The sequence below is a fragment of the Pocillopora verrucosa genome, chromosome 7 (assembly GCF_036669915.1).
Source record: "Pocillopora verrucosa isolate sample1 chromosome 7, ASM3666991v2, whole genome shotgun sequence".
Taxonomy (NCBI): domain Eukaryota; kingdom Metazoa; phylum Cnidaria; class Anthozoa; order Scleractinia; family Pocilloporidae; genus Pocillopora; species Pocillopora verrucosa.
The window spans coordinates 22,057,108-22,081,696 of NC_089318.1; the positions used below are offsets into that span (position 1 = coordinate 22,057,108).

The 24,589-nt window shown below is 38.0% G+C and overlaps 3 protein-coding genes across 3 annotated transcripts; 1 reads left to right on the plus strand and 2 right to left on the minus strand.

Moving 5' to 3' along the window:
- The first annotated feature begins 89 nt into the window (after positions 1 to 89).
- On the plus strand, positions 90 to 5,418 carry LOC131775176 (uncharacterized protein C1orf198 homolog). Its single transcript, XM_059091265.2, has 4 exons — positions 90 to 571; positions 1,935 to 1,985; positions 3,068 to 3,703; positions 4,210 to 5,418. The coding sequence occupies exons 1-4, from the start codon at positions 95 to 97 to the stop codon at positions 4,270 to 4,272; spliced, it is 1,227 nt and encodes a 408-aa protein (XP_058947248.2). The 5' UTR covers positions 90 to 94; the 3' UTR covers positions 4,273 to 5,418.
- Positions 5,419 to 5,821: 403 nt separating this feature from the next.
- Positions 5,822 to 11,722, minus strand: LOC131775173 (matrix metalloproteinase-25-like). The gene is made up of 6 exons (XM_059091261.2): positions 11,532 to 11,722; positions 10,021 to 10,278; positions 9,242 to 9,491; positions 8,250 to 8,468; positions 7,505 to 7,814; positions 5,822 to 7,053 (listed from the first exon to the last, which is right to left on the minus strand). The coding sequence occupies exons 1-6, from the start codon at positions 11,634 to 11,636 to the stop codon at positions 6,501 to 6,503; spliced, it is 1,695 nt and encodes a 564-aa protein (XP_058947244.2). The 5' UTR covers positions 11,637 to 11,722; the 3' UTR covers positions 5,822 to 6,500.
- Positions 11,723 to 15,983: 4,261 nt separating this feature from the next.
- Positions 15,984 to 23,194, minus strand: LOC131775174 (matrix metalloproteinase-24). The gene is made up of 6 exons (XM_059091262.2): positions 22,961 to 23,194; positions 20,024 to 20,278; positions 19,063 to 19,297; positions 18,153 to 18,374; positions 17,279 to 17,558; positions 15,984 to 17,043 (listed from the first exon to the last, which is right to left on the minus strand). The coding sequence occupies exons 1-6, from the start codon at positions 23,057 to 23,059 to the stop codon at positions 16,503 to 16,505; spliced, it is 1,632 nt and encodes a 543-aa protein (XP_058947245.2). The 5' UTR covers positions 23,060 to 23,194; the 3' UTR covers positions 15,984 to 16,502.
- Between the last annotated feature and the right edge of the window lie 1,395 nt (positions 23,195 to 24,589).

Here is a 24,589-nt window from a genome sequence, read left to right on the forward strand (position 1 = left end):
TACACCCCTTTTGATTGGCTAGGTTTTACACTCTAGCCAATCACAATTATCTTTAAAACAAAGGTTAATCTTGAGTCAATGATAGTTAGTAAACATGGCGGCCATTATCTCTGAAGCGGAAGTGGCCGCAGCCATCGAACAGGCGTTTGCTGAAAGAATCGATGAAATGGAGGAGTCAATCGTGGACGAGACAACGAATGAACAGAAAGTTCCAACCATGCAGTGTTCTTTTGAACCGAAAAATAAGTATGTAAGCGGTGTCGAAAACATGAATGAATACGTTCTCTCGTACTTCGAGTCTTTGAATCATATGAGTCGGAGAATCATCACTGAACAACGCGAAGTGATGGCCGAGCAAGGCAACAAATGGGATAACTTAAGTCCCGACGAACAGGATAAACTCATAGATGAACGAATGGTCAGTCCCAAAGTGAAAAAACACTATTATTTAGATGATTCTTTTTCAACGAGAAAGCCAGATTGGTTTCCAGTGTTGAGATTGGCCCATGGCATTTCAGGGTCTGAAGAGCCGGGCAATTTTAACCCGAGAGATAGCATAACATCTGTCACGGTGAGCTTTTGTGTTTCATTTTCAAGGTTTGTTTTATAGTGAACATTTCCACATGGTTAAGTGCTTCCAGGAAACAAGCCTTCGCTAAAAGCTTTATTTTGCGAAAGGGTGACGAATATACCTCAAAAATTCCTCTTTATTTTAATCCCTTCAACCGTCACACTTTCAGTTCGATCATGAAGCGTGATTCATTTACTAAAGTAAGCTTGGGCGTGGTTGTTGTAAACGTTTTGAAAAAGTATGTCAAAATGATTTCGTTACACACGACGTAGATTTGTCGGCTTGAAAAGTATTTTGCTCACAATCACATGTACGTAGTTTGTTCACCAATATTACTTTTAAGTTCAGCTATCTGTAGAAACTTTTTCATGTTAGCAGAAGGCTCGTCGAGTTTTGTTCATAATTATTCGCGAATCGTGGAATGACGTAAGTTAATTTGATTATATTTCGCATGTTTTGAAGAGTGCATTTCAAACATTGTTTGAGATGTCATGAGGGTTACAATTAATAAAGAAATTAAACGTTGTATCGGCCGAAGATCGTCGATGTTTTATTGTGTAATTTTCACAAAATTTAACATAAAGTTTTGCGACTAAAATTTTTAGAGCCACCAACAGGAATTCTAGAATGGTCTAGGGAGGTTGAACTTTTTGAAGACTGGCAAGCATTAATTCACATACTTTGTGAATGTGAAATAAGACTGAGTGAAATACTTGATTGTGAACTTAGCTCTCCAGCTAGTTGTGAGCACAAAAATCTGTTAGTACACGCAACTGCAGGTTCTAAACTTGGGTGCCTGACAGGGTTGAAATGTGTTTTAACATGCATGTTACAGCAGCTGGCGATAAAATCTTTATCAGGTAAAGTTGAGAGAATAAGAAAGATGCCATTGGTTTCAGTCACTGAATAGGAAAAGTTGTTACCCCTTTATATCATGAGTGCAATACAAAAAAAAGATCTGAGCCCCCTCCCCCCACCCCACACTCCCTTTTATATGAGGAGTCAAATCCCAGACTTGTGGATTACCAACCCTCTTGGCCCAAAACCCAAACTCAATTTCCTATAATCCTATTACACCAACAGTACTTTCACCTTTTACACAAACAGACTTATCCAGTTATTTTTTTGTAACAGTTCAGTTTGTTTAGCTTTAATGTATGTATTTTGATTATTTTTAATCTTAATTATTGCTAATATACATGTGATGTATACCTACTCATTTAAACAAGTACCTATGTTGCATTCTACTAACATTTTGAAAAGTCAAGTGGTTAGTTTATGCAATGGAATCATTGTGTCTTGTGTGACTGAGCACCTTATGTGATTTTTATACCATTTTTATTTGGTTTTGTTATTTTAATAGGAAATCCATTCCAAAGATCAATTTTCATCTCCATGGTCCTGGGAAACACGAGTGAGTGTTGATAATGCATTTTTTTTGCAGTCTGTGGTTTGGAATTTTTTTATGGAGTGTGTTGGTTGTTGTGATTCCATACCCTAACAAACATTTTCATTATCAATGTTTTAATCCTTTCACCTCACTAAATTTTTTTTCATTTTTATCAAGTGACATTGTGCTATTCTAAAAAAGTGAATATTGCAGTGTGATATAAAAAAATGACTTATGAAATGCATCGCTGTGGACTGGGAAGGCTGGGGAGGGGCTGGTGTAAGCAAAGGTAATGGTGCATTTAAAAACTATTTACAACATCCAAGATGGTGACACCTCACATACTGATGTGTATTTTGCAATAAGTATTTACATTTGGACAATTTCAAGTCCAATAACCATTACAATTTCCTTAAATGTAATTGATGCATTAGCTTCTTTATATTTCACTAACCATTCTGTACAGTTGTAAGTGGACAGTGTAATTGGACAGTTGGCTGTAATTGGACACCTGTAATCGGACAAGCAGTCAATCATACTAAGTCAAAACAGCTAAATCCACCAATCACAGAATTGAATAGAATCATAGCTACATCCACTTATTCTAAAAAAAAACTGGAGAATTTCCAAAATGGAGGAATTTATTTGTTTTTTCAGAAATTGTAACGGTTATTATCAATTGGTAAAAGGACTTCCTGTTGTCCAATTCTGTCTGTAATCATATTCGTGATTGACAAATCAGACTTCTTTCTAGCAGTCATCCAATTTTGGTAATCACTTGTATGATTACAGACTGAATTAGACTCTACTCAGTCCTATTACCATTATTTTTCATTATAATATGACAAAACCATGTTGAAACATAAGGAATTGATCAAAGAGGCTGCAAATGCATCAGAGTTACATACAACTTTAGGGCTGTTCTTTCAAAAGCATGTAATGAGGAGGATGGTTCATAGCTTCCAAAAGTCATGGGCCATAAATAAGCCCTTAAACTTGCATTCTGCATCACACATTAATCACTGTTATCACTAATTTCATCAGCTGTACCAGGAGAAATTGTTGCTAAATTTTTTACAACGATTTCTCTTTCCAATTATCTTTAGAGCCAACAAGATCTTCATTTACTGGAGGAGGGAGAACTTGAAGAGCAACTAAAACGTGCACTAGAAGCTGATCTAGAAACACTAAATACTGTAATTGTACCAGTTGAGGTTAAAACAGAGAAACAACATGACTCTGACACAGACTCCAAAGACACAAGCATCAGCAGGAGTTTGCCTGGTTCAGAGCCTCTGTCACGAAAAGAGTTTCTTCTTGAGGGTCAGAAGTTTAGCCCTAGTAATAGTACCCAAGGCAGCAAAGGGAGCCTTGCATCCACACCTCCTAAAGGAAGCAAGGCAAGTCTAATATCAGAAACACCACCTAAAGGAAGTAAAGGCAGTCTTGCATCAGACATACCTCCTGGATTAAATAAGAGAAATTTGCTGTCTGACACACCTTCAAAAGGAAGCAAGACAAGTCTTGCGTCAGAGACAAATTCAAAGGAAAATAGAGGGAATCCTTTGTCAGATACACTACCCAAAGAAAATCATTCAAGTGTAGCTAAAGAGACACCACAGAAGAAAGATGCAAGTAAACTAAATCTTGAGTCTGAGATGCCACAGTCATCAGCTGTCAGCAAATCTTCATCCCCAAAAGAGCAGAATGATTCCAAAGAAGCTGCTCCAGCTGAAACAAAAGTAAGTACTGAACCTAATCCATGTGTCTTTTGCTAAGTACATCTCCTTATGAATGTCAAGCAAAGTTCAATTGTTATTGTTAACAGGAAAGAATTATTTAATTTTGAAAATCGACAGCTACCACCACCCAAAAATCACCCAGCAGCTTTTAGTATGAAAACTATACAGATTGGAACCTTTCTGTTGTTATTGTTGCAGCCTGATATTTTTGTTGTTTAAAATGACTGAAAGTTCTCTAGGGAACAAAAATGTACTTTTCTATTAAAGCAGTGGTTGAGGAGGAGGGAAATGTAAGTTTGTTTTCAAATTTAACTAACTACTAGTGGCACATAGAGACCCCACGGGGTTGATGATTGTTTCGGTGTTGAATGAGTCCCGGAAAAACATTTGGAGTTACCACTTGATTGTTATTAACTGTATCCTCATTTTTGTGATAGCATATGTGCATATTGTACTGCAAAAAATAATTTAACATAATAATTTCACTTCATTTTTATTTCTTACAGGAAGTGGATATTGGTACTGCTTCCAATTCAAATGACTTGTTGGCTTTTCTTGTTAATTGGTAGCTCAGAAAGCTTTTCAACACATGGTGATGTCTTAACAGTTATGTGGCATACATTTCATGAAAAAAAAAAAATTCAATCTAAAAAAAATTTTTCCAAATGCCTGCAGTGTTTGTCAGCATAAAAAATATATTCTAAATGTTGCTGATTAGGTGCAAGTTAACATTTAGTTTTAATGACTGTTTAGTATTATTGACCCTGTTTATTCTTCTGTTGTGGTTTTGTGGTGAAGTTCTAGAATGAAAGATGAAATTAATTTTGCATGCATTTTTAATATGCTACAATTGTGATAGTATATAGATAGGTAATGTTTTGAACCTAAGAGAAACAGTTTATCATCTAGTTATATTGTCATGGTTGAAGTTCCTGAGACAGTTGTTGTCGTTATTAGTGACTGACATTTTGACAGCCCTGGCAGAAGTCAACATCTCACTTGACTCAGATGAAGACTTCCACTCAGGTGTTCAAAATGTCAGTCATTTGTAATACTTTACCCTTGACCGAGACTAAATTTTTCCTTACAACATCAATACAGTATCAGGCAGGCAAGTGACAAGAATAAATAAAAATGTCAATTAGGTTAATATTAGTTAATCCAATACCAGAACCATTATCCAAACTAACATCACGTTTTGTTTAAGACCAAAAAATTAGCAGATTTTTTTACATTGTTCATATGGGCCACATCCACATCGAGGAAATTTTAAACAGATTTATCGAATTATATTTTTGTAAATACTTTTTTTACACCTCCCATGCATTTACCATGGATTTCCAAATTATAGACCATGTACAAGGTGACAGGTTCAAAGGAACACCACGTTCAAGATGCTAAATAGTGTTCTTTGGTGAAGACTCGAGTCCCCAAAAGTTATGCCACTTTGGGCCATGCATTTACATATAGGCCAAATATGGGAGTTTCTCACTCTGTCATCACCCATCAGCATGCCCTAAGGTAAGGTGAAGAACCCAAGAGGTTGATCTAAGTTCACAAGGAAAAAAGCCGTTGTGGTTGCTTTAATCTGTCTTCTTTTTGTGTTAGTTATCTTTTATTCACTGTAATCCTCTTGTTGGAGGCTTCTTATGAAGGAAGAAATAATTAATTGAAAAGAATGTGTGCACTTATTGAAGGAGTTATTAAAAAACGATCCTTTTGATTAATTTTATTTTTCACACAGTGACTGAATTATGTAGTAATTCTTTAATTTGAATTTTGGCTGACCAAGTTGTTGGACTGTCTGGTTTGACAATGAAACATAAATATGCTGTACCCTTTGGTAATCAAGGAAGCCGCGAAAAGAGCAGGATAATTGTCCCTCCGAATCCATCCCAAGAAAATACTCTCGCATGTCGTAGCATGCTTAAGGTTGTTCTTTGAAACATTATGTAAAACATTTTATTAAAAAAAAACTTTTAAACATTTAAAAGTTACCATAAGTGGTGATAGTCTTCATTTCATCAATTGATTTCAAAAAATTACAAATAATCTCAATAGAAAATATAAACCATTCGAATCTATGTTATTATAAGAATAAGTTACACATGTACATTGATTTTTGCAGCGTATGGTCTGCAATAGAAACTTGTTGGTTTTGATGGATAGTCAATTTGCTCAATTTTTTTCCTCAATCATAAATTAATTTTTAAAGTTTGAGAGGTTTCTCAACTTTCATAGCTATGTACAAGAGATTTAGTGTTAACAACTGGGTTGAAAACGTGGCTAATTTACGTTTTCAACTCAGTTGTTAACACTTAATTACCTGCTATACTCTCCCACCGACGCAGCACCACAGTTTCTTTAGAAACTTACCCCTTTATTCATATGTACAAGAGAGACAGATTAAAATAGAAATGGCGCAATATGTAAAAATAAATTATAAACAGCCTAAGTTTGAAAAAAATTCCTCTACTGCTCAGTTCCTAGGGAAAAGTTGAAAGAAGAAGAACTTTAAAACGTCTGCTGTTGGTACAAAAAATGGTGGAAGCAAATGCAATAAATTATATTCCTAAACACTTAAAGCCAGGTTTGTAAGCTTTCGGTTCTTAAGGAAGAATTGTGGCGTGACTTATGTGTAGCTTGTCACGCAATCCGTCCTTTTTCAATAAAACAGTCGTTTATCGCGTGTTTGCAGCTACGCTCGTCTCCAACTTTTGCCACTCTGATAGCAAGGTATCATTTCAAAGTTTATCGGGATCGAGTACCTAAGCTGCTACACAAAAGTGACTCCAAATTAAAAGTTCTGTCTAAGAAAAGCTAAACCCATTAAACAAATTGTAAAAACACTTGGATAGACCGCTGACCCAGATGAGACTTCGTGATCATGATCACAGCTGCCTCTCTGTGTCCCGTTCACTCCTTTGTCCACCCCGCTTGTTTCAGTGGTTTTCTCTACGGCTAAGTTCTCTTTCTCGCATCTCATCCATTTCAGTGCTATACTCTTGGGATAATCAGCCTCAACTTGAATCCTCCAATCATCGAGTCTGAAGTATTTTGATCCTTTGAAGAAGTACGTTTTGCCATTCCTCCATTTCATAACAGAATTGCAATTTGCCGGCACTCCTCCCCAAACACTGATGCTCCTTGGGTAACCAGAATCGATCGTGCGGCCGTTGTAGCGCCAATACTTGTCACCTTTAAAGAAGTACGTTCTCTTGTTTCTTCCCCAAGTAAAGACAGCGTCCATGTCTTTTAGAGTCATTGGTAGTCCAAATTTTGTGATAGCACGTTCTTTGTATTCAATTCTGTATGTATCACGGCCGCTGTCGTAGTAATAACGCCAATACCTTAAGAGGAGAAAACAGAATTAGCAAAAAAAGCCAGCAAAGTTAGCCGAATCTTTATACTTTAACCGATCAAAACGCGCGGAGAAAAGTTAGTATTTCCTCACACGAAAGTATTTGATGGAAGATGCTTATGGCATGACATCAAATATAGTCATTCAGTTGTATCTCCACAGGAAATTGAAGAAGAAGGTATAAGAAACAGGAATTGGTCACCCACTAAGGAAATTTGTACGCTGAAAAACTCATGTTGCCGCAACTTAAAACACTAATGGTCAATAAAACGCACTTTTTTAACTCTTGGAATGCAGTATCCTTCTTACACGACAAGTTTGAAAAAAATATTCGTCGCCTATTAAAAGAAAAACTGCGAAAAAGACCACAGAATGCCAGGAACTGTGTAGAAGTTTTATGATGAAATGTTAATAGAGCTGAATTAATGACAGACACTTACTTGGATCCGCTGAAGAAAACAAGCCTATTACCACCAAAGGTGTAGGCAGCGTCTATCCTGTTAGGAAGTTCCTTCCACAAGTCCTTAACCCTGTGAGGTCCACTCTCCAAGCCTGCACCAGGAACATCTTTGATGATCCAGTATTGAGTACCCTTTATCGCGTACGTGCGCTTGTCAGGGCCCATAAAGAACGTGTCATAGGTAGGAATGGAACAAACATCATTTTCTTCAGGGAGCGGAGGTTCAGTGGTTGTTAGTGCTGGCGTCGCAGCTGGGCCATTTGTGGGTCCTGGTTTATTGATGGGTTTTCCTGAGAAAATAAATGAAGAATCTCCAGTCAAAAAAACGCTGCGAAGCATGGCTAGCGTTTGAAACATATTGTTTTGCGCCATAGCTAAGGAGCTGATTTGTTGACGAAAGAATGACGTTCTTGCATGAGACACTCGTTGCTCTATAGCTCTCACCATCGTTGTTTGATTTTGCCCTTACTTTACAAAAGCTTACTCCTTGAAACAAATTTTCAGTTGAATATCGAAAGAAATGTTTGTATAAAGATTATTTTGCTAACTTAGTTGCGTAATTAATTTGAAAAAAACTCGATCGTGTTACTCCCTTAACCATAGTTGCATGAAACTAAACCATCAGAAATTTTATACTTTGAGCTGTCACAAGCTCCTCGTCATATTTTTTGGCTGAGCAACAATGAATGGAATTGCGCTTTAAAAGAGCTTGTTTGGCCACTTACCGTAAAGCTGTTGTATTCCCAGGATATCGTCATTAGTGAGCTTTACATCAGGAACATAACCCTTGTACCAAGGGTACATGATAGATTCTCGCACATTAGAATGCTCCAGACCTAAAGAATGTCCAAACTCGTGAATAGCCACCCAGTCCAAATTGATGCCGTCAGATGTCCCTGTGGTAAATCTTTCCGCATCGTCAAAATGTGCGTCACCCGAAAGTCCTGTAAAACACAGATAAATATAGACAATTTTAATTATATAAGGCTAGGAGAGAAACTTCAGACGAGTAAAAGATTTTGCGCTCATCTACAAATGTTTCATCCAAATGCATTGGAGTAATATAACCTCTTGCGTGTGCGTCTCTTTTGACTTGTTCTCGCGGTTTTACAACATCCTTTCCAACTTGGTTGCCAGAGACACAAACAAAACAAAGAAAACAATTGAAAGACTGTTTTCCTTTCTTGTTCTCCTCTCTACATTTCCATTCACAATGTCCGATCGTTACTTATTCCCGTTCCAAAGCTCCCTCTGAAACTTTTCTAAACTTTCCATTTCATCTTTCACCATATTTCCATTCTTCTCCTTTTCCTTTCCGCGTTTCCTTTTCACTTCTCATTTCTTAATCTGTGTTTTTTTAGTTTGTTAATTATTTCCGATTCATTATTTTAGAGCAATTTCGACTTAGTGTCCAAAGTAAGCCGGTAGTGCTGGGATTTTGCTTTAATTCGCAATATGATCTGTCCTTGAAACTCGCGCCAGCCTCTCATCAAATCAGATTCAAGACTAAAACCAATCACGACTTTGGCCAATTGCGTTTTCCCGCGCTTCGAGTTGTTTTCTTGATTAAAATCCGAATTTTCATTGGCCGAGTCCTCGTTGTTATACTTTTCCCTTGTTCTGATTGGCCTTTGTGGTTACTTTGGTTTTGGTTTATGACACTTGTCAATCGAAATGCAAACAAATGGTTTTTTTATCCGTTTGTTTGTATACTAACCCAAGTTGTTGTGTGGGTAAAACGCGTGCGCCAGTGTTCCGCCCTGTCCATCAAAGGGATACGCGTCTTCGTGATACCCGTTTACAAAACTGATATGAATGTCAACGTCTTTATCGTTGGCGTATGGATTCTCCGTGACTCTTATATTTGAAGCAGCACTCCACATATCAAAGGATTTCTTGAATATTTGACGCTGTTTCTCTTGGCTGGGAATGTCTCTTGTGAAAGATTTAATCTTGTATGTCAGATCCTGTTAAATTAAAGGAGAACATGATTTTCCTATCAGAGCAAATCGACTACAAACGAAATTTGTAGAAGACGTATAATACAAGCAAGAGTTTGTTTAAAGAACAATTAAAATGATATAGATTAATAGTATAACTGAGAAACTAATGATTCTTCAGCTCTTTTGAAATTCAATTTTGTCTGATTCTCCCAATTAGTCAAAGTAAGTGTACAATTTGCGCATTTCTTTTTCAAATTTTATCGCTTGAAATCCTGTTAAATTTTAAACATCTCACTTTATGTGAAAATCTTTGTTAGGTTTTTTCAGTTTGTATATTTTTTTAATCTAGTAAATTTTTTGCTGTCTTTCCGATATGTATGTATGTAGTTGTGCTTTTCTTAAATTTAACGGAAGTTTCGTACGTCATACAACATGAAAAATAATAGACTTGAGTACGATCTTTCTCTTTCTTTCATATGCTGAACAAGAACGTTGCGATCGGCATCCTTTCTAGCGTCTGATTATTCACACAGAACCGGAAAACTTGACTTACCCTTTTTTTCCAATATGTTCCTTGTAAAGTGTATCTTTTCTTTCGTCGCGTGTTATCGGAGTTGTAATTCCCGTAGTCTGCCACACCACAGCGAGATTTGCCCATCTGCGCAATAGTAGCTGCATCCATCCGCCCAGTTTCTGGCAAGTTGGCATATCGTTGAAGCATTTTGATGGATTTCTCTAAATCTTGTCTTGTTCTTAACTTTCCAGTTCTTGGGTCATCGTTCATCAGGTAACCAAACTTTGTCAGATAATCCTAACGAGATTGAGAGGAGATTAAACAAATATTAAATCAATAGATCAATAATGTTGACTAACAACAAGTCTTCGATGTCGAGTTCTTTTCCCCTGCGGTCATATAACTGGAACTACAATACTTTCGCATGAAGAGTTAAATTTTCACGGACAGTGAACAAAATACATGTTTGCAGACGCAGTTTTCAACTGGTCTAGCTGTTGAAGTTTCCTCGAGTTTTAATATAAGTGTATCTAATTAGTTTCATGCGGTAGTGACTTTGCCGTCCAACGTGTGGCTTCCGGTTTTGGTTTGTTCTAATTTCCGCCGTTTTCTCGGAAAAGGAGCGCGGGCTCATTCTCCGTACAGCGCCTGGTAATCGTGCCTGGTTTCAATCAAAAGTGGCAAGAAGCCAATGGTACGATGTGAGTTAATCTTCTCAAACCAGCGCGTTCAACGACTCAGGGCGAACTGAAAGGTGCAAGTTCAAAATCCTCTACCCCTCCCCATGCAGGGCCTTTCGACTCTATTTCAGTCTTTGTAATAACGAAACTCTGCAATCGTGGCTTAAACATCAATAGTCATCAATTCCTCTTTTTGTAATGAATCTGACGTGTTTAAAAGTTCCTCTTTCGAAAATAAGAAAGCAAAGATATCGTTCGGCATCTTTTCAAAATAAATGATCAAAAGTTCCTCTAGTAAGTTTTCCGCGTAAACGCGGAACTCCTCCTGGGAAAAGACAAATCAGAGGAAATAAAGATGAAAGGGTCACGTCGCCACAGCCGACTTGGTTTTGATATACGTATATACAAATTGACGACACGCAAAACTGATCACCCATGTCTCTTCATTTTCGCCACGTCTGAACAATGTATCTTAGGCAAATTAGTTAAATCAATTAAACTTGGATAAGTGACCCTCTTGGGAGACATCACACAGCGTGGTCGGTGAAGGATGACGTAATTTGTGATATGGAGCCGGGCATGATTAAGCATTTTCTTTCTCGGATATAAGAGCTATTTCGGTCTGACGTAATTAAAAGCCTCCTTCGAGAAATTTCAGAGCGATTACTCACAGGCTGCAATTCACCCATGGATTTTGATTAAATAGCGTTTCGAAGATGGTACAACTGCTTTTTATTCGGACAAATTTATGATCAATGGTTCCCAACGATATTTAAGTTCACAGAGGAAATTTAATCGTGCTGCGCTGGCATATTGCATGACAACATCGAACTTACAACAAGTTTATGAACAAATTATATTATTACTTACAATTCCTTCTGCTACTTGCTTTGAATTAACTGGACCTCCATCCGCAACGAGATTTTGTAAACAAACGAGGAAACAGAACGTGACGATAATTTCACTGAACGCCATTTTCCGCTTCACTGCTTACAACAAATTTTTAGCACCGAAAAAATTACTCTGTGTCTTTCTGTGCAGACTTGTGGCCAAGTTGACTCGTCGTCGAAGGTTCTTTTCTTTATAAGCAAAACCACCCTTTGCGTGGTCAGATGCCAAGTGTATAACGAAGCAAAAGACCCTCGTAACACCACCACAAGATTTGTTTATAGCGCCTCTGTCACACTCTTCTAGACCTTTTTTTTCAATGCTCAGGAAAAGGAGTGCACACCACTTTGCAAAAGATCGAAAAGTGTGGATAATTTATAGGAAACTGATCGTAGTAGGTGCCCACTTCCGCCACAAACAGTGGTTTTCAATTTCACTTCCATATTTGGCAAAGTTGAGGGGATTATTCAACAAGTTGTATTGTATGTATACGTAAACCGCGTGTAAACGGAAACAGTGTAGTCTGCTGCTCTCTCGAACCCTATTGACAGATAAGAGGAAAGCTTACTTGCCAAGACTAACAACCTAGTGTTTGCCAAACATTGGATATTCCCTCCATATATGACCATCGCTGTTGGTGCTATAATATTTCAAAGTCGAGGAAAGCTGACGACAGCCGAACAGGGTTCGAACAGATTTTCAATTCATGATCAGCTTTCCTGATTTGAATATTAATTGATCTTTATCTTAGGCTGATTCGCGTCTGGCGTTTCACGCAGGTACCGACGATTTGAATCAAATTCTGTTACCATTTCCTAGCGGTTGTTTTTCACTGCTCTATGTCTGGCCAATATCGCCCATCTTATCACAAAAAAAACAAACTTGCGTGATGCTGGATTCGCTCGAAGCTTTTTGATTTTGTCACTGTTAAAACAACAGATATTGTTTAAAAAAAAAACCGAAAGGTACGGAGAAGTAATTCAAGTCTTAGTTGTGTGAATGTTATTCTTATCAGAAAAGCATCACGTTTACAAGTGTAATGGCATAATTAAATTGTTTGAAGGAACTGTTCAATAAAAATTGAAACATCGTGTCTGCTCTTTAACCTAAATTGATATTTTCTTTTATTCTCTTCAACTTGTCTACTTGATATTGTATTGACATCGTAAGGAGAAATTCTGTTTTGGTCACTCGTAGGAGTTGATGGGTTAAGGGGCGGGAGGCGGTTTCAAGACCTTTTATGTATAGCGTATTCGAGGAATATCATCTTCCGCGGCGCAATGGGTAATACAGCTGCTATATTCCTTCTTTATCTGTTTCTTATACACTAACTGACTCAATCTGTGGGTTGTCTTTTAAACTGTACGCTCGCATTTGTCTCAAATAGTCTTATTAATTACTTTTTGTTTAAAAACGTCCTTGCAGTGTTTCCTCTTATTTGGTGTGCGCAGAAATTTGTTTGTAGATAAACAAACCGCCGCAGCGAGCACATTATCACGTTTTATATCAGATAATTTTTGAGACTCCGCGCCGCCTTAATGATACCTCAGCAAACTACCTTAAGCTTTTCAACACTCCCCACCGGAACAACTCACCAATTGTTCCGAGTGGATTGACCAATCTAGGGATGAAATTGCTGTAAGCCGAATAAATGACCCTCTGCAGTTTAATTTTCTGTTGTTCAGTTATATCAAACAAGCTAATGCTATGAAATGCTTTTACAGTAAGTTAGACTGTGACATCTTTTTCGTTTCCCTTTCCGATCAGCCGTGTGTCATTGATTCAAGCAAGGTTCGATGGTTTTCATCGGTACGATAATTTTTGCACGAAATCTTTCGCGCGAATACCCATGAATGACATAATATTACCGCAAATAGGCTTGAAGCTCTCAATGGGGTGTCCATCATTTTCGGTTTTGAGTAAAAAATCTTCTCAAATTTTTTTCATTTCATTCTCTCTCATTTTTTCACCATCATTTCCTTGTCGTTATTGATTTTAATTTTTTTGCTTCAGTTTTGCTTTCTTTTATGCTGTCGTTTGTCAGTGCGTTACAACTGTCCCACAAAGTGTAGTCTCATAGTGACTTTTATCAGTCAAATTTGATCAACTTCCGGTGAGCGGAAATCCGCTCCACTGACGTCATCAATTAACGTCACGTACGCCACATGATCCCACGTATTCCTTTTCGTCCAAATTTCTGAGAAATAAAATATCTCCCAAAATTTAAATTCAATAAAATACCAAACTTTAAGAGTAAGGCAGCCTATGCCGTGAGAAAAATCTCTAGAGAGACTAGGAATCCATCAAAAAATTCCATCAGTTTTATATAAAATGTTATTTGGTTCGGTAAAAGACAAAGGGCCTCTTGGGCAGAAGGGTTTTCAGGGATGTCACGCAACGATGTGCACTTGCCAAAGCACCAAGTGAAGACGGCTGGCTAGAAACAGCTTCTGTCTATCGCGAATATATTCCTGTTTGGTGTTGCCAATATCTCGAGCTCTCCGCGTTAAAAGCTATACAGGTTTATGCTGCGTGCTGCCCCCATGAAAATGACTGACAGAGAAATGAATTTGACCTAAGTGTATCGTTCTTTCCTGTTCCAAGCGAGCACTGAGTAAAACGGAGCGAAAAAAATACACGGCTTAGGTCGGGCATATATTGATATTATACATATTAATCACTTGTTGAATTGGTTTTATCTTTGCCATTTACCGTATGATGCTGATCGCCAAAAAAACTAATACGACTGGAACCAAATTTGCAGAAATTAGGAGCTAAAACCATCATCGCTCAACTGTACAAATCGTCAGATAGCCAGACACAGTTTCATCCCTGCTCTTATACGGATGTGATTGGATTTGCTTTGTTCAACAAACAACCACTCAGCGATTCACCAAAAACAGAGAAAACTGATTAAGGTCCGTTGTGGCCAGTTGAAAAGGTTATCACGTTTCAGCCGTAATCAAAAGAGATTCAGTGGTCATAATCTTCTTTCTTGCCCTAATAAGTCATAATGGGGTTACTTGTGGTTTAGAATAATACGATTGCAGTCAAGGTGTCAAAATCCCCCGAAACGAGATTACCCGTGATTTGTGTATATCTAGAATAGAGATTCTACTGAAAAACTTTGAAGTATGAGTCAATCCAAAATGCGTCTCGTGAGTAGTATGGATTTTATGACATGCACGACTCAGCTGAATTTATGAACAGCTCAAACAGCCTTTTAAATGAGATCGGTCAGATCTCGAATGATACGGGATACAGGAAATGGGAAATACAAACACGTCTGTGTACGGTGTGTATTTCTTTTTTTTTTTTTTTTTTTTTACGGTATGTATTTCTCATTTCCCACGCTCTTCCTACGCACTCTGAAGTTTTCATGGGCCTTACAGCCTATTCCAGGCGTTCAGTCAGTTAAACGAAGCGAGATAATAAATGTCGCGATCACTAGCGGCTTAGAAAAAAGTGAGAGGGGTCTGAGTCGGTTCGACCATGCCTACTTCCTTTCTTTCGCTGGCAGAGGTTTTTCACCTTCGGTTTAAGCTGTTATCAGTTTAAGTTCTAGCTCTTAACATCTTTTATTCAGTAACGTAGCATTCACTTCGTTTTCGCTTGATTACAACACGAACACCATAAACAGAATTGCTAATTGTTTACGAAACAATTTTGAAAGCCAAGTTGTCCTGTTAGTAATAGTGAGATATATTTACTGTCTCACATTATAAACATCATACTGTGAATATTGATGAAATGTTTCAAAAACCTTATCCGTATCGAAAAACGCAACTAGCCAAGCATTCGAGGATTTTGGATTCCGGCCCGCTGAGATGTGCGCGGGTCTAACATGAACAAGTCAAACTGGCACGAGTTTAATTCAGTTGCCACACTGAAGCGAGAATGTCGTTTAGTCATGAAATCTTGCAACGCTGTAATGTAATCGTAGAATAGCCGCTTATTTCGGTATGAAACTGGCTCTCCAATGGACTCTGATTGGTGACGCATGCGTATTTTTCGTCAAAGATGGCATTATCATTGTGGGCATGAGACTAAGTAAGCAAACGCATTTGCAAACGCGATCAAAATGCAACACGAAAGCAATAAGGCATCAGGGTATGGACCTCGCGCCAGTGCGAATTTCCTGTGATTCATCATGGCAGTGCCTGCTTTGAGGGTAAACTCGTCGGAGAACAGAGTAAAACAGGACACAGCCTTAACTTCGCTCTTTATTCTTTAGGTTGAAGGGAAGGGAAGGGAAAATTTTATACCTAAGTTAACATTTCTAAAATAGATAACTAGTGTATACTCTAACCATGATTAGCTAGGTCCCACTGAATGAAACCAATCCGAAAAAATAACATTTTTGACCTTAAGTTTATGTTTGGCTAAATATATATCTGCTAAATGTGATATGCAGTTTTTATTCATATGCTGAACCACACATTGTTTTTAACATTAAATCTTTCCTTTATGAAATATATTAAAAGTACTTTAAGAGGTGTCTTACTTCGCTTTTATATATAAAAGTTATTATAAATAAATATATGTACATCGCGTCGTAGTGGGATTTCGAAATGTTTTTCGGGTAAGAGTACCGATGAAAACAAATTATCGAAAATATATATATTTCGTCCCCTGAAGAGTAAGTTACTCGGTTTATCTTTATATTATTTAATTGTTTAACTGATTGATCGATTGACCTTTACTCTAAAAAATTTGAACAATTTAAAGGCTCTGATTTAAAACAGTCGCCTGGTTTGATGTTAATGCTATTTCTTGACTATGTGGGAGGGAGGTCTGGGTCCATTCGCGTGATGAACACGATCCGACCCAAGCCTCTCGTCATTTCACCCCGCCGCCACTATCGTGTCTTTTACAATCTTGCTCCGTTTTCAGCCTAACTAAACGCCTGAATCAGGCTTCTGCTGGACCCTTTTTATCAACCAAATCTATCACTTAACGTATATTCGGTATCAGGAGATATGTTGAAATAAAACTAGCTACTAAGACAATGTATTTCGCCACGATTGCAAAAGAACAGGAAGAAGAGGAACGAGCGGAATCATGTGCATGTGCATGTGCATGAGATGAACGATACGGCGATATTTTCCCGGCCTTCAAACCCGCCGGAGAACACCCCATCCAATAAGTGGAAATAGTCTTGGGATACCCTTTCTGTATTTGAATAGAGGTGTCATTTAAGGCGTAATATTGTGTCCCCTTGAAAAAGTACGTCTTGCCATTTTTCCATTGCAGTGCAGCGTTCAAATGATTCGGAAGATCAGGTAACACGGAGTGAATATTTTTGGGGTATCCAGGGTCGAGACTTTTTCTTTCGCTGCTATATCTCCAAAATTTGTCGCCCTTAAAGATGTACAGCTCTCCATTTGCGCCCCACTCTAGTGCGGTGTCCATGTTATGTACTTCGTTGGGCAGGTTCAGGTCTGTTATGTTCAATGGACCTTCTACCAACGTTCGATTTTTGTAGGTCCAGTATCTACGAATTAAATCAATCATGCTATATGAACAATAACCTTCATTTGGCGTAAAGACATACACGCATTTTTATCCGTGGACATCATCTGCTCTGAGAGGCGAAAAGTTTTCGTCGGAGATGAAGATAGATAAAATAGTGTTTATGGAAATGAATAAACAAATTTGAGGGGGGGGGGGAGGGACGGATCGATTGAAGGATAAGTAAATTAATGGAAAAATGATGAAAAACTACTCACCTTGATCCCTTGAAAATAAAAGTAAGTCCGTCAAAATTTCTTGTATAGCCAGCGTCAATATCATCCTCGAGTTTTTCCCAGAATTCAGATATTTTAAGAGCTCCAGTAAATGCTCCCTGATCGCCGACCGGCCAAAAATATGCCCCCTTGAAGGCATAGGTTATCTTGTCAGCGGTCATTATCATAGCGTCAAGAGTACTGCTGCAAGGATTGGGTTTTCCTGGAGACTGTACCGGGTCAAGGTGAGGAGTGGGTGTGACTCTTTTGATATTTGGCTTACCTAAGGTTGTTACAACACATAAATGTTAATAAGTATGTGAATAAATCTCAGCCTTTGCCAGGTTTTCAATAGGTGGAGACGAGTTTAAAAGTGGGCCAGCGGAAAAAAAAAAAGAAAGCGGACCTGGCGATCGTTGTTGCCAAGGAAACAGCTGGGTAATTCATACTCCCACTCTTATTTTTCACTCGTCTCTGCTGACTGAGAGCCTTGAACACACTATGCAAACAAACAGGCTCGAGTGAAAGGGTAGGTGTGGCTAATGGTTGTTAATGAGTGAGTCTGGTCTTGGCATTGCGAGTGTGATCGAATCATCTATTTGTCTGAAAAATGTCGGCAAACGGTATGCAGCGATAGAGCGCATTTTGATTGAACGTCGCAAATCCAAAAGCTTAGTCATCGCACCTGCAGTTACACGAGGCTAAAGAAACGCCTACGATCACTTTGAGTTGCGTGTGATTCGTCGGTTGGATGGCTCGAGGTTTCTCAGTAAGTTACAAAGAAAATAAAAAACAAGCAATTTTAAATTGCTTTTTAACAAGAAAATACAAAGTTTTAGCTACTTTCCAACTCTGCGCCCAAACGGGATTGGCTTACCGTATATATGTTGAATTCCAAGAATATCATCACGGTTCAGTCTATTTCCCGACAGACTTTCTTCATAAATCGGGTACATTATGGCCCGTTTGTTGGAGGAGTGAGCGAGCCCCAAACTATGTCCGAGCTCATGGAGGGCCAGCCATCTAAGGTCTACTGCTCCATTCTGTCTGGAGACTGTAAATGTTTCTTCGTCATCAAAATGGATATCTCCAAAGTCCCCTAAAAAGTAAGGAGAGTCAGTCATCTGAAATTAAATCAGAATCGAAACTCTTTTGTCCTTATAATCCTCTTTCTGTCATACTAATATTTTATTTTTTAGTCTAATTCTTCAAGACCGAGTTACACTCGTCCAATCAGTAGTATACTGGTTGTTGCGGGAATACGAGACGACGGGTTTCAAAACGCATAGCGACGTGTTTTTACCTTTCCTGCTCGATCAAGGAAAACATCATGAGTTCCAAGTTGACAGTAGATATTATAGAGAATACTCGAATCTCAAGGAAATAGACATCAGAGTCTTGAAAGTGTGGCAAATAGTAAGTTTTCGCGTCCACGATCTCAGATTCTCAAACCTTTCTCCAAGATAAACAAAATCAGGCTGGAAAGTGAAAAAATTCAGACTAAACTTGATGGCTTAAAATGAAATTTCCGACGATTGGAGAATACTTCTAATCGATATTGTAATTTCACACTAAATTCTAAATGAATATTTTATGGTTCATTCCAATACTTTTGGCAGTCTAGAAAGAAAGTTAAAAAAAAAATGAAAAATTACCTATCTTGTTACGAACCCTGTCTGACAGGCCACAAACTTCTTTGGTAACTCACCGAAGATATTCAATCAAGCTTCGTTCACTTTAAATTTTTGAAAAATAGCTTACTGGTAAGAGCCACTTTATCAACTCACCCTTGTTATCTCCAGGAAAGTAAGCATAAGCCAGTTCGCCTCCTCTCCCGTCAAATGAATAATCATCGTCTTTCCTTTTTTCAAAAACGATTTCAATATCTGCGGGACCACTGCTCACTTTTGAGAAGGTCAGTGGAGTAACCTTTGCCCACATCTTCAAGGAAGACCTTATTGTTCTGTCCACTTGCTTTTTTGTAAGGTCTGAAGTATAGCGTGTTATCTTGTAAGTTAAATGCTGGAAAAATGTAAAACATTGTAAAACAACAAAAAAGTTAACTAAACGTTTGAACGTGTCCTTTAGTAGCATGTCGTAATAATGTGGGATATTGATCAAATGAAGCCTTTAAGTGCTACTGTGGTTCTTTCTTTATTCACTCCGAGCTTTCGCCGTTCTACGGCATCATCAGGGAGGGAACTCCCTCAATGGTGATGATGATGATGATGGCTCCTTCCTCCCTGATGATGCCGTAGAACGGCGAAAGCTCGGAGTGAATAAAGAAAGAACCACAGTAGCACTTAAAGGCTTCATTTGATCAATATCCAACAAAAAAATTACTTAGAAAAAATTATTTCAATTAATCATACAGATGTGACCAATAACGAATCAAATACCAATAAGAAAGTGTCAGGCACTTCAAATTCACCAGAGAAAACTACTAAATAACTAGACAAAACACTTTTGCACTTCTGAGTCATTCTAACACCTTGGGATCCTATTCATCCCATCTGGAACAAGAGCATTCTCCTTTATCCTCTTTCCTTTTGGCAGCAAACAGAGACAGATTTTCGGAGCCTTGAATTTCAAAAACGCACAGCGCTTTCATCTTGGTTAGCTGGTCTGCGTTCAATTTCCATTTGCAATGCAGCTACTAAACCGAGACCCTCTCCACCCTTTGCCCCTCCCCATTCCCCTCCACCCCCCCTCTCCCCCCCCCCCCCAAAAAAAATTATTTCCACTCACTCTTTTCTTCCATGAAGTTCCATGACGAACATATCTTTTCTTTCTTCGGAACTCTGCTGCTTTACCAAGATCTTGAAAACCACACCTTTGTTTTGTAACCAACTGAGTCGTGCTTGGATCTTCTGGATTTCCGGTCTCGTTCAGTCCTGTAAAACGTTGAAGATTCCTCACTGCTTGATCAAGTATCCTTTTACTCTTTACTTCTCCTGATTTCACATCGCTAGGGGACAGGTAACCATATCTCTCCAAGTAATTCTAAAAAGTGAGTTGTTGAGATTTTTGATATCATGACAAACAAATAAACAACCAAGTAGATTTACTTGCGTACAAGTTAAGAAGTATGATTAAGTGATTTTCTGTTAAACAGTCATCATATGATACGTTAAGTAAGGTTTTTTTTTTTATTTAGAGGAAAACAAAATATCCCAACCGGCAGAGATTGAGAAACGAAGTTATCACTAACTTAGAGATACATACGTAAAAAGAAAAAGTGTAGCAGATATTGAAAGAAAACTGTTGACGGCAAACTTTTCAAATGCACACAAAGTGAACGCCGGTGGATGAAGTCCATTTTAATGTGAGCATGGTGGTCCTCGGCTAGATTGATCACTCTTGGTCAGGATTGTTTTCCTTTCTTAGCTAAAAATAACAACGAATGCTGACCCGTCGTAATCTGTGATACAAAGAAACATGTATGAGCGGTTTAGTGCTCCAAATACGAAAGTGATCGAGAGGTTTCTCTGACTTTTCATATGTTAAAGCATTTTTTTACTTCTGGTTTGGTAACGGCCAAATTCATTTTAATCTAATTTGTCTAAAAATTAGACAAAATTAACCAAAGAAATGATCATCGCAGGACGACTGCAATTTTAGTACTTCCAACTGAGCCACGAAGAGTACGCCTTAGGAGCGAGGCAAACTTTAGAGCGTTCTTCTTTTCCGAAGGGGAATTTGATAAAACTTATAATGAAATAGATACCTTGTGTCCAAAATTGTCAATGATATAGGTCCCCTTTTATCCGAAACCAGATTTTAAACAAAGCCTTTCTGTTCTGGGATTCAGACACCTCGATGGTGGGATTGTTTGAGCCAAGGGCATGTGTCCCTTCCTCGGAAGACCTGATTGAGTATCACAAACCGAAAAGTCGGACTGAAAATTAAAATTATTCAAGGGAAGTGGGAAACGAGTGAGTTCAATAATTTGTACCCCCAGCTGTGAGTCAAACTGGAACGAAATTATTCGTTTAAGGACAGATTACCACTCAAGACCCTTCAAGACCCCTCAAGATTTCTGAGACAATATACTCTAAACCTTTTGCTTTCATCGAAGAAAACGCTTTCCTGTTCTGAAAGAGACACTACAAGCCAAATCGGACGTATGAAATAATCTCTGAAGAATGTGAACTATCTATGTTATATCTACATTATTTCACAGCAGTAAGGGGTTGTGTGGTTTGTAGTTATTAATAGCTTAAAAACCGCAAGCGTTAAGACACAAAATGTTGCTGTCCGTATTCTTCCTGTGTCTGATGAAGAGATATTAGTGTTGGATGTGCTCCAAAAGTCTTGTTGTTTGTTTTCTACTAAAAAGGATCCTTTCGGATGAAATATTTCAATAGTTTACACTCAAAATTAAAAAATTGTCTTCCGTGGGTTTGATATATAGATAATAGAGAATGGTTTATGGAAGTTTTATACGGAAGAATCTGTTATTTAATAGTCATATTGAAGTCTATTCTAGCCGTTACAGTCTGACGTGTCTCAATACCACAAACGTTGACCCAAGAGGGCAGTGTGGGTTAGAAAGAGCTGGGATCTTTAATCGTCGAAAATCCGAAGTCCAAAAGTCTGCAAGAATTGTACTAAGTAAATGAATAGTCGTTTTTAAGGCCAGACAGAACCTGTTGCGCGACGGACTTTTAAAGGAAAAAACTTCAATTATTACATAGCGTGAAGTTTCATATCTGGCACTTTATTCGAGTGGACCCGTTACACTTTGTACCCAACCATAATTGAATGAGAGCTTTTGTGAACATCCGGCGTTATGAAATTTTGCAATTCAAAAGCTGTTTTCTTTTAGCATCGCATATCATAATTTACTTAACTTTTGTAATGATGTTTCAAGCGGAGGTTTGTTTAACCTACGTGTTTGTTCCTGCGGCCCTCCTTGACAATGATGACTGAAAAAATATTGACGTCATAATGACATCACTTTCAGAGAATCTTTCCATTTGTTATCCAATATTTAAAGACAGGAAAAACAAAGAGGCTTTTGGTTTTTGAGTGAAATTCTTTGGCGTGAAATTTTCTCTTCCGAAGGTTTAACAGATATAAAGAATTTTCCTGGCCTTTTTTCGGAACTCGCTGAAAAGTTTTGAATTGCAAAAAGAATTCAAGTCCTTAATAACTTTTGTATAGCAGACAGACGGCCATCTGAGACAGAGCAAAAAAAATTAAGATTTACAAGGGACTAAGGATGTCAAACAACACATTCTATTGAAAGTTTCAGCGTGTTTCTGACTGTAATGCATCCTCGAGGAAAGATGAGTTATCTAAATTTTGAATTTCCTGTGGAAAACATTCGTGTTGAAATATCCTACTGAGGAATTTTTGCCTCGGGAGATAGTTTAAACAAAAAAATTTAGAAAAAAAATGATAGAAAGAACATATAAACTTTAACATATCTAAAGAAATAGGAGCATTCTGAATAGGATAATGTCAGGAACACAATTTGAGCAATAGAAATTTAAAATGTGTGGTCTATCGACAACTAAGCGCCTTAAAAACAATCACTGAAATAATAACAACCTCTGCATGGTTAGAACATTTTGCGCCCATTCATTTTGACAGAAAAAAAAAACTGTATCCTCTTGATTACAAAGATTTTCGTTCCTTAAAGAGATTTATTAAAGCTTACCACATCAAATAAAAACTCACCAGAACGTTTGGCGGTACACTTGCAGGTCTTGCTGATGTTAGAGCAACCATGATAGCGGAGAATGCCGTTAAAAGAGTCACGGATTTGGAGGAGCTCATGTTGAAAAGTGATGAACACTGGTTCTTTTGATCGGTTATTTCTCGCGAACAAGTTCCTCGCTTGACGCACACAGACCTTATCGAAGTATACAATTACAACAGAAATTCTTTCTTGAAATGCTTAGCAATGGAAGTTTATGAATGTAATCATCCCACAACAAGTGGAAAACACAAAATAATTTTCCTTCTTTTATATTTAGTAACAAAGCTGGCACCGCGCCCCAAAACCAATGATATGTCAACTGTACAGAGAGGAAATGAAAAGTGGCATTGATGATGGAAGGAAATCCGACAAGCTTTGAGTTTATTCAAACAACTCAATTCTCATTTGGAACTTAGAAAATGACCCTCCCACTATTCAGGATTACGCGCCCATTTAGGCTGATTAATCTTCGTGGGCGACGCAGGTGTTATCCATTTAAGAATTTTTCATGATTGAACCCAGCTGGATGACCAAGAACCAACACGATAAGTTCTCAGTGAATTTAGACACACGGCATGTACCACTACACGATGTAATCACTCGTTGAACCCCCAGAATACAAATACATATCAAAGGCGCCCGTATTCTTAAAGCCTGCCACAAACCTTGACAAGTTAGATAATGAGGTTAACGCCTCATTTAATACTTTTGTGTTGTAAAGGGGTGACAAGATATCAGCCCACTTTCGTACATTGTCATTTATTCGGGCTATTTTTGAAATGCCTTTCTCTTTTATTTCCGGGGAGCACAACTGTCGGACTAATGAACTGTAATATTACACGATTTGTGCGCAAAAATGCCTTGTCACTAGACAGAAACGTCGCTGTATAATCCTGACCAAAGGATGGCTCATGACAGCTAATCCCATTATTTCCAGATTCCTTTTTGTTGTTCAACTTCCCTACCTAACCATAATTACATCCTTATTGAATATTCATTTACCTGATAGGTGTAAGGAAGGTTTTGTAATTAAATTTACTTCTCGTCACATATGCAAGGATAACAATCAGATTTTCAAGACAACTGTACAAATTATTGCGCGATCATTGGTCGAGAGCCATGGGCACTTTTTATCGGTGTATTGGCGTAATAACCCACGAGGGCTGTAGGGAGAACACGGAAAAAGGTTCTTAATCACTACTAGGAGAAGAGTGATTCACAAACGTTTTAAGTTTATGATACACTTTTTATCAGTGTACCGGCGTAATAACCCTCGAGGGCTGTAGGGAGAACACGGGAAAAAGGTTCTTAATCACTACTAGGAGAAGAGTGATTCACAAACGTTTTAAGTTTATGATACACTTTTTATCAGTGTACCGGCGTAATAACCCTCGAGGGCTGTAGGGAGAACACGGAAAAAGTTTGTAAATCACTACTAGGAGAAGAGTGATTCACAAACGTTTTACGTATATGATACATTTTTTATCAGTGTACCGACGTAATTAATTATCAGTGTACCGACGTAATTAGCCACGAGGGCTGTAAGGAGAACACGGAAAAGTTTGTAAATCACTACTTGGAGAAGAGTGATTCATAAACATTTTAAG